The 14,144-nt window shown below is 45.5% G+C and overlaps 2 protein-coding genes across 2 annotated transcripts in view; one reads left to right on the top strand and one right to left on the bottom strand.

Annotated features, from left to right (window-relative positions):
* LOC132570913 (zinc finger protein 208-like) overlaps positions 1-3,532 on the top strand; it is a gene marked incomplete at its 3' end in the record, with an annotated part of 122,372 nt that extends 118,840 nt beyond the window's left edge. Inside the window, 1 exon segment of the mRNA XM_060237550.1 lies at positions 2,394-3,532. Within this exon segment, the coding sequence (XP_060093533.1) occupies positions 2,394-3,532 (1,139 nt within the window).
* LOC132571595 (zinc finger protein OZF-like) overlaps positions 1-14,144 on the bottom strand; it is a 388,663-nt gene that overhangs the window by 267,535 nt on the left and 106,984 nt on the right. The gene's annotated exons all lie outside the window — the stretch shown is intronic.

Consider the following 14,144-nt stretch of genomic DNA (forward strand, 5'->3'; position numbering starts at 1 on the left):
ACTCTATGGTACCCATTGTACCATTAATCTTGACTATGGTTCTGTCTTTCCAGAAGAATCTTTACTCTTGAATTTCTTTCTTTTCCTCATATAAAAACAATCACTTTCTCTCTCTGTCTCTCTATGAAAAATAGGCAGAAGTATAAGAGAAACTGTGGTAGAGACAGACAACGGACTTGCATCGAACGAAAGGCTGGAGAGTTTGTCAAGAGGATCCCAAGAGCCTATTTCCTTCCCCAGTCAGCTGGCTGAGTCTCCTTCACAGTTTCTGTCACACAACAGGGGCCTAGCAGGGCCTTCTGCTGGCTCCCACCACTCTGGTAAGGGCCACATGGGAGGGTCCAGAGCACCCAACCACCCCTGTATCTTCCTTATTAGTAAATACTTAACTGTGACCAAGGAGATGTGAGGACCCAAACAGTATGACAACAGCAGTTTGTTTACAGTGCCCAAATAATAACTGGGTAAAAACAGTGAAATATATATATATATACAGCAAGGAAAGGTCCCCTGTGCAAGCACCAGTCGTTTCCGACTCTGGGGTGACGTTGCTTTCAGAACGTTTTCACGGCAGATTTTTTATGGGGTGGTTTGCCTTTGCCTTCCCCAGTCGTTTACACTTTCCCCCCAGCAAGCTGGGTACTCATTTGACTGACCTCGGAAGGATGGAAGGCTGAGTCACCCTTGGGCCGGCTACCTGAACCAGCTTCTGCTGGGATTGAACTCAGGTCGTGAGCAGAGAGTTCAGACCACAGTACTGCAGCTTTACCACTCTGCGCCACGGGGCCGCTGTAGACAGCAAGGAAAGGTCCCCTGTGCAAGCACCAGTCGTTTCCGACTCTGGGGTGACGTCGCTTTCACGTTTTCACGGCAGACTTTTGACCAGGTGGTTTGCCATTGCATTCCCCAATCTTTTACACAGCAAATGTGGGGGCAAATAAACAGAAGCCCTGATGCAACTAACTTAAACATTCCCTGCTCTAACACCAAACTCACCCCCTTGGGTAAAGGATCTCTCTTGCTGCCTTCTCTCCTGCAGCCTTTTCCAGAGAGAACACACTCTGTCTGTGCTTGTCCATTTTAAGCTTTCCTCCCGGGTCCCACCCCTCTCTGGGCTAGTTTTCCCTCCAAAACCTTGCCACTCAATTAGAGGGGATCCTGGGAAATATAGGCTTTCTGTAGTAACTCCAAGGTAGGCTTCTCTGGAGTCTACTAGGCCCAGAATCATGACAGTTTATGTCAAGGGAACAGGCAAGGAAAAGCCGGGGGGGGGGGGGGGGGCGGGATTTCTGATTGACTTCTGAGCAAGGTTTGGCTTGGTACAATCCTACAGCCCACTGGGTAAGGAGGGAGGGAGGCCTTCTGGGGCCTGGAATCTGGATGCCCCAAAGCTCTTTCTGTGGAAGAGCTGGGCTGTGGCTCTTGGTGGAGTCAAGTGTCGTTTCATTTCAAACCTTTAATGGCATGGCATAAAATATAGAAAAAGATTTGGATATATAAAATAAGTCAGGATTGAGCTTAGGTTAGGCATAAAATAAAGCATAGCCAGAGTTGTGTTGGAGAATGGCGGCCAAAACGTTTGCAACAGCACAAGTAATTTCTGAATTGAGAGTCGTTGAGGAAAAATCGACAGACAAATCATTCCGATTGATGGTAGGAGGGGAGAATCTGCAGAACAATTCCTGACGAGGTTTTTCACATAGATGACAATTATTTCAATAAGTGAAAAATTGTATCCGGGGAGTTTGCACCACAGGAACAGAGTCTTTCATGAAAAGAAATTTGGAGATATCTCCGTTGCAAGACTTTGGAAGGAAATGTATCAACAACAACAACAATTTTTATTTGTATCCCGCCCTCCCCGCCGGAGCAGGCTCAGGGCGGCTAACAACATTATTTCATACATTGATCATACAATATTAAATAAAACTACATTGACAGTTTAATTAAAATTCTAAAATTAATAAAATTAATAAAATATACTAGTGCTATAATTATGTTTACGTTTATGATGACGAGCTCTTTAACAATTTCCCCCTTATTCGGTGAAGGCCAATCGGAAGAGGGTAGTCTTGCAGGCCCTGCGGAACTGTTCAAGGTCCCGCAGGGCCCGCATTTCCTCTGGAAGTTGGTTCCATAGGCATGGAGCTATAGTAGAGAAAGCTCGGTTGCGGGTGGTTTGCAACTTCACCTCTTTCGGCCTGGGGATGTTCAGCAGGTTTTTCCTGGCTGACCTCAGTGCTCTCTGGGGTTCATACGGGGAGAGACGGTCCCTAAGGTAGGCAGGTCCTTGGCCATATAGGGCTTTAAAGGCAATAACCAGCACTTTGTAACGAATCCGGTATACAACTGGCAGCCAGGTGCTAACAGAATCTCTCTCTTTACTCCTTCAGAGGATGATCAGAGGAATGAGGAGGGTGAAGGACTTTTTCAGCAAATGCCAGATAGACTTAAAAATGAAGACTTAAAAGAAAACATCATCGGTAATCGAGGCAGACCGAAGACAAATAAAGGCGGCTGTATGGTGGAGAAGCACAAGATAATGAATGCGAGTAAATCAATTCTGTGGGCAGAGTACTTCAGAAATAGATCACAGCTCCTTGTGCACCAAAGAACTCACACAGAGGAGAAACTTTTTGAATGCTCAGTGTGTGGAAAGAGATTCAGTACAAAAGGTAGTCTTCAGCTGCATCAGAGTACCCACACAGGGGAGAAACCTTTTGAATGCTCAGAGTGTGGAAAGAGATTTAGTCGGAATGGTACTCTTCAACTGCACCTCAGAATCCACATAGGGGAGAAACCTTTTGAATGCTCAGAGTGTGGAAAGAGATTCAATCACAGTGGCAATCTTAAACGGCATAAAATAACTCATACAGAGGAGAAACCTTTTGAATGCTTAGAGTGTGGAAAGAGATTCAGTTGGAGTTCGGATTGTCAACGACACCAGACAATCCACACAGGGGAGAAACCTTTTGAATGCTCAGAGTGTGGAAAGAGGTTCAGTCAGCGTGGTTATCTTCAGCTGCATGAAAGAACCCACACAGGGGAGAAACCTTTTGAATGCTCAGACTGTGGGAAGAGATTCAATACAAGTGGTAGTCTTCAGCGGCATCAACGAATCCACACCGGGGAGAAACCTTTTGAATGCTCAGAGTGCGGAAAGAGATTTAGTCGGAGTGGCCATCTTCAACTACATGAAAGAATTCACACAGGGGAGAAACCTTTTGAGTGCTCAGAGTGTGGAAAGAGATTCAATACAAGCGGTAGTCTTCACCTGCATGGAAGAACCCACACAGGAGAGAAACCTTTTGAATGCTCAGATTGTGGAAAGAGATTCAGTAACAGTGGCAATCTTCAAGTCCACCAACGAAACCACACAGGGGAGAAACCTTTTCAGTGCTCAGTGTGTGGAAAGAGATTCAGCACAAGCAGTAAGCTTCTAATGCACCATAGAATCCACACAGGAGAGAAACCTTTTGAATGCTGAGCATGTAGAAAGAGATTCAGTTAGAATTGCAGTCTTCAACAGCATCAAAGAATCCACATGGAAGAAACCTTTTGAATGCTCAGAGTGTGGAAAGAGATTCAGTAACAGGAACAATCTTCAGCGGTATCGAAGAACCTACACAGGAGAGAAACCTTTTGATTGCCCATAGTATAGAAAGAGATTTAGTTTGAGGTGCCATCTTCAACAGCATCGAAGAATCCACAAGGAAAAAACATTTTGAGTGCTCAGGGGTTGTAAAGAGACTAAAGAGTGTGTAAGGAGAGTGGCAGTCTTCAACAGCATCAGAAAACCCACGCAGTGGAAAAGCCTTTTGTAGAATCAGTGTGTGGAGTTTGACTTAGCAAGGAAATCTTCTACAATATCTAAGAATCGACAGGAGGCGAAACCATGTAACCCCTTAGCCTGTGAATAGAACTTTTCTCTTATTTCACACCTAAAAGCTTTTCTCTTATTTCACACCATAGAAAGCATTGAAATTAGATAACTCTTGTAGTAAGCTTGAATCTACACAGAAATCCTACCCTAACCAGGAATTTTGTTGTTAGCCCCCTGAGCCGCTTTGGTCGGAGAGGGCGGGATATAAATAAAATGTGACTGACTGAAGAAATAATAAAAATGCCCAGACTGTAGAAAGAACTTTAGCCATGGTTGAAGTTCGAAATTAAATCAAAAGAGTTTCCGGCTAACATTAGGAAGAACTTCGTGACCGTTAGAGCGGTTCCTCAGTGGAACAGGCTTCCTCATTGGGAGGTGGTGGGCTCTCCTTCCTTGGAGGTTTTTAAACAGAGGCTAGAGGGCCATCTGACAGTGATGAAGATCCTGTGAATTTAGGGGGAAGTGTTTGTGTGTTCCCTGCATTGTGCAGGGAGTTGGACTAGATGACCCTGGAGGTCCCTTCCAACTCTAGGATTCTATGAAATTGGGCTCTCCTTCCTTGGAGGTTTTGAAACAGAGGCTAGCTGGCCATCTGACAGCAGTGACGATCCTGTGAATTTAGGGGGAGGTGCTTGTGAGTTTCCTGCATTGTGCAGGGGGTTGGACTAGATGACCCTAGAGGTCCCTTCCAACTCTATGATTCTTCAGATAGATTTCAGAGGGAGGAAACTAAGGATGGGCTCTGCTGGTTGAAGGAGATTCAAGATCAGCTCTGGTCTCTTTTACCCTGGAGGAGTCCACACAAGGGAGGAACCTCAGAAATGCTCAGCGTGTGACAAGAGCTTGAGGCACAGATCCTGTTTTCATGTTCTTCAGAGAATTCATACAAGGGTAAAAAATTCCTATAGCCAGTTCAGAAAAGGGTTTTCTTCAGACACCCTGGTTTATTTGTTTTCTTAGCCTGTAAGTTTCTGCAGGCCCCTGTTCTGGCCTCCTAGAGATGGTATGCTTGTTTTGACTGTATTCACTAGTTTGTGTCAACTTACTGGGGCCAATTAGCCAATCATATCCTGATTCGCTGGTCTGTTCAGGAGCTGAAAACATGCCTCTCCCAGGGAATGAGAGCAAGCTATTCATAGAATCACAGCGTTAGAAGGGACCTTCAGGGTCATCTACTAGTGCTTGTATCTTAATTCTTGCCAACCGTAAACTCCTTGTAATTTGAGCTGTTTGCTAAAACTGAAGTATTTTCCTATCTTGTGTCTGACATGCGAATAATTACTTTTGCAAACATGAAGTGATCACTTTTACAAACTAGATGGTTGATAGTTTGGCAAAAACTCTCTTAAAGGAGACCACTTCTTGACGCAGAGCATAAGCTTTCCTGAGTCATTGCTCACTTAGAACCAGGGCCTTTTTTGTAGAAAAAGCCCAGCAGGAACTCATTTGCATATTAGGCCACACCCCCTGACACCACGACAGCAGGAACTGCATTCCTGTGTGTTCCTGCTCAAAAAAAGCCCTGCTTAGAACCTAAGAGAAGCCATGTTGGATCAGGCCAATGGCCCATCCAGTCCAACACTCTGTGTCACATAAGAACATAAGAGAAGCCCTGTTGGATCAGGCCACTGGCCCATTCAGTCCAACACTCTGTGTCACATAGGAACATAAGAGAAGCCCTGTTGGATCAGGCCACTGGCCCATCCAGTCCAACACTCTGTGTCACATAAGAACATAAGAGAAGCCCTGTTGGATCAGGCCAATGGCCCATCCAGTCCAGCACTCTGTGTCACATAAGAACATAAGAGAAGCCATGTTGGATCAAGCCAGTGGCCCATCCAGTCCAGCACTCTGTGTCACATAAGAGAAGCCATGTTGGATCAGGCCAATGGCCCATCCAATCCAACACTCTGTGTCACATAAGAACATAAGAGAAGCCATGTTGGATCAGGCCAATGGCCCCTCCAGTCCAACACTCTGTGTCACATAAGAACATAAGAGAAGCCATGTTGGATCAGGCCAATGGCCCCTCCAGTCCAACACTCTGTGTCACATAAGAGAAGCCATGTTGGATCAAGCCAGTGGCCCATCCAGTCCAGCACTCTGTGTCACATAAGAGAAGCCATGTTGGATCAAGCCAGTGGCCCATCCAGTCCAGCACTCTGTGTCACATAAGAGAAGCCATGTTGGATCAAGCCAGTGGCCCATCCATTCCAGCACTCTGTGTCACATAAGAACATAAGAGAAGCCCTGTTGGATCAGGCCAATGGCGCATCCAGTCCAACACTCTGTGTCACATAAGAACATAAGAGAAGCCATGCTGGATCAGGCCAATGGCTCATCCAGTCCAACACTCTGTGTCACATAAGAGAAGCCATGCTGGATCAGGCCAGTGGCCCATCCAGTCCAACACTCTGTGTCACATAAATCTGAGAAGACAATACTGACTTTGATGGACCAAGGGTCTGATTCAGTATAAGGCAGCTTCAGATGTTCAACATAAGAGAAGCCATGTTGGATCAGGCCAGTGGCCCATCCAGTCCAACACTCTGTGTCACATAAGAACATAAGAGAAGCCATGTTGAATCAAGCCAGTGTCCCACCCAGTTTAACACTCTGTGTCACATAAGAACATAAGAGAAGCCATGTAGGATTAGGCCAGTGGCCCATCCAGTCCAGCCCTCTGTGTCACATAAGAGAAGCCATGTTGGATCAGGTCAGTGGCCCATCCAATCCAACACTCTGTGTCACACAGTGGCCAAAAAAACCAGGTGCCATTAGGAGGTCCATCAGTGGGGCCAGGACACTTGAAGTCTTAACACTGTTGCCCCTCCCAAGCATCAAGAATACAGAACATCACTGCCCCAGACAGAGAGTTCCTACAATAGGCTGTGGCATAAGAACTTCTTCTGATCTTGCTGTTTTCTCATGTAAATAAGAGTGAAATACTCATAATAATTTAGTCCAGACTCAGAGTCTGGGACAACTGGTGAAAAGGCCCCGTGGTTATTCTCTGTCCACAAGACCTTAGATAACCTGCCCCACACTTCTACTGCTAATTGCAGGCAAGTTTGTAAAGGTGGAGTGGCTTAACCAGGTATCAGATATGTGACTGCTAGGATGTGGGTGTCTTCTTCTCTCTGCTTTGGCTGCATGATGCTCCTTTCCAACGTCAACTGTAGGCTGGCTGGGCTGTGGCTGAGGGTTATTTCTGAATGGTTCTGCAAAGAGATGCCCAGAAATAAGCATTGGGGGGGGGGGAATTGATTGGAAGATCAGCTGTCTTGCACACAGAGTCTCCACAGGAAAATCCAAGCAGAACACTCCTGACCATTTCATCACATGCTTTCAAAACCACTTGCTGGTCAGGAGCTTCAGTCCAGAGATTTTAGGAGAAGAAGAGATTGGATTGTTTAAGAAGGATACAGACAACCTGGAACATGTCCAGAGGTGAGGTCTGGTGAGGGGTCTGGAGACCAAGTCCTATGAAGAAAGGCTGAAGGAGTTGGGCATGTTTAGCCTGGAGAGGAGGTGGCTATGACCTGATATGACCACCATCTTCAAGTACTTGAAGGGCTGTCCTATGGAGGATGGTGCGGAATTGTTTTCTGTTGCTCCAGAAGGTAGAACCAGAACCAATCATAGAATCATAAGAGTTGGAAGGGACCTCCAGGGTCATCTAGTCCAATGGGCTGAAATTAAATCAAAAGAGTTTACGGCTCAACATTAGAAAGAACTTCCTGACAGTTCCTCAGCGGAACAGGCTTCCTCGTGAGGTGGTGGGCTCTCCTTCGTTGGAGGTTTTTAAACAGAGGCTAGATAGTCACCAGACAGCAATGTGGATCCTGTGAATTTAGGGGGAGGTATTTGTGGGTTTCCTGAACTGTGCAGGGGGTTGGAGTAGATGACCCTAGAGGTCCCTTCCAGCTCTATGATTCTATGATTTCTCTGAGTCATGTGGCAAACAGCAACCTAAGACACAGCAGGACTTGGCTGCCTTTCAGAGCTAGCCAACTTCTCAGGCAGGGGTGGGAGGGAGCCAGAGAAGAAGACTTATACCCCACCCTTCTCTGAATCAAAGACTCAGAACAGCTTATAATCTCCTATATCTTTCTCCCCCACAACAGACACCCTGTGAGGTGGGTGGGGCTGAAAGAGCTCTCTCCCCGAAGCTGCCCTTTCAAGGACAACTCCTGAAAGAGTTATGGCTGACCCAAGGCCATTCCAGCAGCTGCAAGTGGGGGAGTAGGGAATCAAACCCGGTTCTCCCAGATAAAGAGTCCACACACTTAACCACTACACCAAGCTGCTGGACTCCATCGCTTAACCACCACCACCCAGCAGTGTATTGGTGGCTGCCGTGGACTTCCTTTGAGAGGAAGTTTGGTGTAGTGGTTAAGTGTGCGGACTCTTATCTGGGAGAATCAGGTTTGATTCCCCACTCCTCCACTTGCACCTGCTAGCATGGCCTTGGGTCAGCCATAACTCTGGCAAAGGTTGTCCTTGAAAGGGCAGCTGCTGTGAGAGCTTTCTCAGCACCGCCCACCTCACAGGGTGTCTGTTGTGGGGGAGGAAGGGAAAGGAGATTGTGAGCCGCTCTGAGACTCTTCGGAGTGGAGAGCGGGATATAAATCCAATATCTTCTTCTTTCTGCTTCCAGGTTTGAATAGTAATTGAGGGAAAGAGGAGTCTCAAATTTGCCTCACCTGAGAGGAATTTTAGCTTGGGATCTTACTCCTCCTTTCAGTTACAGTCTACAGATTATAATTCCTTTTCACAACTTCTGACAAGGGTGAGAAATTAACCTTCTGCTCTGTATGTAACCTTATATTCATTTAGAATATTTCTATGCTGCCTAATTGCAGTCCGGTTTCAGGCAGCTGACATTTCAAAAACCACCAGGCTGAAATTCGTGGCGTTAAAACAAGACATAAACGGCACAGAAATTATCCGTAAAACAGAAGCAGGCCCTATAAACTGCGAACTTAACATGTTATCATTGTAGTGCCAGGGTTTGTGTTTTAGTTTGTTTGCCTAAGTTGTCGTTGCTGTTCAGCCGCACAGTCGAGTCCGACTCTTTGTGACCCCCTGGACCAAATCACGCCAGGCCCTCCTGTCTTCCGTCATCCTCCAAAGCCTGCTCAAATTTGTGTTTGATACATCAGTAATGCTGTCCAGCCATCTCACCTTTTGCTATCCCCTTCTTTGGCCTTCTGTCTTTCCCAGCATCAGGGTCTTCTCCAGCGAGGGCTTCCTTCTCATTGGGTGGCCAAAGTATTTGAGCTTCAGCATCTGACCTTCCAGCGAACAGTCTGGGTTCATTTCCCTTAGGACTGACTGATTTGATCATTGCAGGAGCTAAACTAAACTAAAGCACAACAGAAGCTAAAACACAACCCCTGGCACTACAATGATAGCATGTTAAGTTCTCTGCACTTTTTAGGGTCTGCTTCTGTTTTACAGATAATTTTTGGCCACCGTGTGACACAGAGTGTTGGACTGGATGGGCCATTGGCCTGATCCAACATGGCTTCTCTTATGTTCTTATGTGACACAGAGTGTTGGACTGGATGGGCCATTGGCCTGATCCAACATGGCTTCTCTTATGTTCTTATGTGACACAGAGTGTTGGACTGGATGGGCCATTGGCCTGATCCAACAGGGCTTCTCTTATGTTCTTATGTGACATAGAGTGTTGGACTGGATGGGCCATGGGCCTGATCCAACATGGCTTCTCTTATGTTCTTATGTGACATAGAGTGTTGGACTGGATGGGCCACTGGCCTGATCCAACAGGGCTTCTCTTATGTTCTTATGTGACACAGAGTGTTGGACTGGATGGGCCATTGGCCTGATCCAACAGGGCTTCTCTTATGTTCTTATGTGACACAGATTGTTGGACTGGATGGGCCATTGGCCTGATCCAACATGGCTTCTCTCATGTTCTTATGTGACACAGAGTGTTGGACTGGATGGGCCATTGGCCTGATCCAACATGGCTTCTCTCATGTTCTTATGTGACACAGAGTGTTGGACTGGATGGGCCTCTGGCCTGATACGACATGGCTTCTCTCTTGTTCTTATGTGACTCAGAGTGTTGGACTGGATGGGCCATTGGCCTGATCCAATATGGCTTCTCTTATGTTTGTATGTGACACAGAGTGTTGGACTGGATAAGTGTGTTTTAAATTCACAGGATCTTATACATGCAGCTACAGTGACCAAAAGGCCTGCAAAAACACAAACAAACCTTGAATAAGAAGTTTAATGGCTAAATGGATAGTTGAAGCTTTTCGCGGCATGGACGTAACTAATATCACGTTGAGCCACCGTTGAAGGGACAGGAGTTTTTTACCCCTCTAGGCAGTTTGCTTGTTAAAGCCTCCGGTGAAACAGGGTTATATGCGCCTCCCTGTCACTCAAATGCGCTTTGCTGCTTTTGCGAAATAGCGATTTATCGCTCTCTGTTTATAATCTGCCGCTTCAAAAATTACGGAGTTGTGATGTATAGATGGTATATGACTCCGAAAAAACTGGCAAAGATGAGTAAAAAGATGTCGGATAGATGTTGGAAATGTAAAAACCGCGAGAGTTCTTTTTTTCATATGTGGTGGACTTGTGAAAAAGCGAAAAAGTTTTGGCAGATGATACAACAAGAAATCTCTAAAATTTTGGGATATGACTTTAAGAAAATTCCAGAGACTTTTCTGCTAGGACTACAAATAGAAAAATTTCCAAAAGAAGATAGGACTTTAATTTGGTATTTGCTCTCAGCTGCTAGGACATTGTATGCGCAGTTGTGGAAGCAAGAAAAAATACCAGAGAAATGGGACTGGATTGTGAAAGTTTTATCGTGGACAAGCTAGCAAGAACTTTAAGATACTATGATTTGGATCTGTTTAAAAAGGAGTGGAAGAAATTTAGAGAATACATAGAGCAAGAGTGGAATGTAAAAAGACGGACAATTTTTTAATGTGAATGGGAGAAAAGAAAGACATTGATTTTTGATTGGTTAGGGGTGCCTTTTTAATTGAACTTAAGTACATAACTTCGGCGGAAGTCTAGTAATGGAGGGAGGGGGTTTGAAAATATATAGGTTAGAGATAGCAAGGACATAATTAAATATTGTAACCATATGTTATTAATAAAATTGTTTAAAACTAAAAATTACGGAGTTGCGCTGTGTCGCCTTAGCGGAATAATGCTGTATATTCATTTCGATGGAAAAGATCGCTTTCAGAATTCCTGCTCACGGCTTTTCAGGAAGTTTTCCCCAGACATTCACTTTATTTATGAACTTTGTGCTTGAAAGATAAGACTGTGTCTTGGGAATGTGTTTTTTGTGATTTTCTAAACGTCGTATTCACCGTATGTTTTTGTACTGAATATATTATTGCATAAGTTTTTCAGCGTTGTTGGTTGTTCGTGGATGCGTTTGTGCTTTACCTCTGCTTTACTTTTTCCACGTTGCTCTTTTGGTTTGTCATGGTTCCCTTCTGGGCCTGCCCACGCCCTCCCTGGCAAGAGAATTTATTTTGTATTTCTTGCTTCAGACAAGAAGAAGAAGAAGATATTGGATTTATATCCCGCCCTCCACTTCGAAGAGTCTCAGAGCAGCTCACAATCTCCTTTCCCTTCCTCCCCCACAACAGACACCCTGTGAGGTAGATGAAGATGTTGGATTTTTATCCCGCCCTCCACTCCGAAGAGTCTCAGAGCGGCTCACAATCTCCTTTCCCTTCCTCCCCCACAACAGACGCCCTGTGAGATAGATGAAGATATTGGATTTATATCCCGCCCTCCACTCCAAAGAGTCTCAGAGCAGCTCACAGTCTCCTTTCCCTTCCTCTCCCACAACAGACACCCTGTGAGGTAGATGAAGATATTGGATTTATATCCCGCCCTCCACTCCGAAGAGTCTCAGAGCGGCTCACAATCTCCTTTCCCTTCCTCCCCCACAACAGACACCCTGTGAGGTAGATGAAGATGTTGGATTTTTATCCCGCCCTCCACTCTGAAGAGTCTCAGAGCGGCTCACAATCTCCTTTCCCTTCCTCTCCCACAACAGACACCCTGTGAGGTAGATGAAGATATTGGATTTATATCCCGCCCTCCACTCCAAAGAGTCTCAGAGCGGCTCACAGTCTCCTTTCCCTTCCTCTCCCACAACAGACACCCTGTGAGGTAGATGAAGATATTGGATTTATATCCCGCCCTCCACTTCGAAGAGTCTCAGAGCGGCTCACAATCTCCTTTCCCTTCCTCCCCCACAACAGACGCCCTGTGAGGTGGGTGGGGCTGGAGAGGGCTCTCACAGCAGCTGCCCTTTCAAGGACAACCTCTGCCAGAGCTATAGCTGACCCAAGGCCATTCCAGCAGGTGCAAGTGGAGGAGTGGGGAGTCAAACCCGGTTCTCCCAGATAAGAGTCCGCACACTTAACCACTACACCAAACTGGCTCTCCACACCAAACAATTTTATTAGTAACATATGGTAATAAATTTCAATTTTGTACATCATTAATAATTACTTTTTTTTAAAATCTATCCCGTATATTACTTTCTACCCACCCCTCCCCCCGTTACTTGACCCCCGCTGGTGTTATATACTTAAAATCTTAATAGTAAAGGTACCCTTAATTAATAAGAACCAAAATTAATATCCTCCTCCTTCTTGTACTTAGTCATTATCAAAAATTGTCCAATGTCCTTTTTCCCCCCACTCTTTTTCTACGTATCTTCTGAACTTTTTCCACTCCATCTTAAATACTTCTAAATCATAGTCTCTTAAGGTTCTTGTTAACTTGTCCATTTCACTCCATGTCATAACTTTTACAATCCAATCTCATTTCTCTGGTATTTTTTCTTGCTTCCACAACTGCGCATACAATGTCCTAGCAGCTGAGAGCAAGTACCAGATTAAAGTTCTATCTTCTTTTGGGAATTTTTCCATTTGTAATCCCAACAGAAAAGTCTCTGCAACTTTGTTAAATTCGTATCCCAAGATCTTAGAAATCTCCTGTTGAATCATCTGCCAATACTTTTTTGCTCTTTCACAAGTCCACCACATATGGTAGAAAGAACCTTCATGCTTTTTACATTTCCAACATCTATCTGGCATCTTATTGTTCATCTTTGCCAACTTTTTAGCAGTCATATACCATTTATTTTGTATTTCTACTCATTTACAAAATGCAGGTCCTGCCCCTCTGCCACCAGGAGGGGTCGCTAAGGGACAAACAATTTAAAGTAAATTTAAATTAATTAAAATAAAATGCTCCTGCTACTCAGATCAAAGGCTTGCTCCATTTGTTAATTTTACTATTCTGTCATTGTACCGTTTTGCATTCTAAACCACTGCCTAGCAGATAATTTGACTTCACTGTCATTGGCTCTTAAATCTGTACCATGTTGCTTTCTGGGCCACTGCCTACCCCGTGGCACAGAGTGGTAATGCAGCAGTACTGCAGTACTGTGGTCTGAACTCTCTGCTCACGACCTGAGTTCGATTCCGGCGGAAGCCAGCCCAAGGATGACTCAGCCTTCCATCCTTCCGAGGTCAGTAAAATGAGTCCTCAGCTTGCTGGGGGGAAAGTGTAGATGACCGGGGAAGGCAATGGCAAACCACCCCGTAAAAAGTCTGCTGTGGAAACGTTGTGAAAGGAGCGTCACCCCAGAGTCGAAAACGACTGGTGCTTGCACAGGGGACCTTTCCTTTCCATTGGTTCTTAAATCTGTACCATGTTGCATTCTGGGCCACTGCCTACCAGCTCTGTATGGCTCTGCTCTGCTATGCATGGCTGTGCTCACTGTGCTGGATGCCTCGTGTGAGGAAGTGTGCTTAAGAGCACACGAAAGCTGCCCTTCTCAATAAAAATTGGTTGGTCTTAAAGGCGCCACTTGACTCCTGCTTTGTTAAATTAAAACACAGGTAAGAAAATGTGGCGCAGAGTGGTAAAGCTGCAGTACTGCAGTCGGAGCTCTCTGCTCACGACCTGAGTTCGATCCCCTGCAGAAGCTGGGTTCTCAGGTAGCCGGCTCCAGGTTGACTCAGCCTTACATCCTTCCGCGGTCGGTAAAAGGAGTCCCCTGCTTGTTGGGGTGGGGGAAGCGTAGAGGACTGGGGAAGGCAAGGGCAAACCAACCTGTAAAAAGCCTGCCGTGAAAACGTTGTGAAAGCAACGACTGGTGCTTGCACAGGGGACGACCTTTAGCTTTTAAGGAAAATTACAGGTTAAAACTCCTGTGCCCGCCAAGCAGACT

The sequence above is a fragment of the Heteronotia binoei genome, chromosome 5, assembly GCF_032191835.1.
Source record: "Heteronotia binoei isolate CCM8104 ecotype False Entrance Well chromosome 5, APGP_CSIRO_Hbin_v1, whole genome shotgun sequence".
NCBI lineage: Eukaryota > Metazoa > Chordata > Lepidosauria > Squamata > Gekkonidae > Heteronotia > Heteronotia binoei.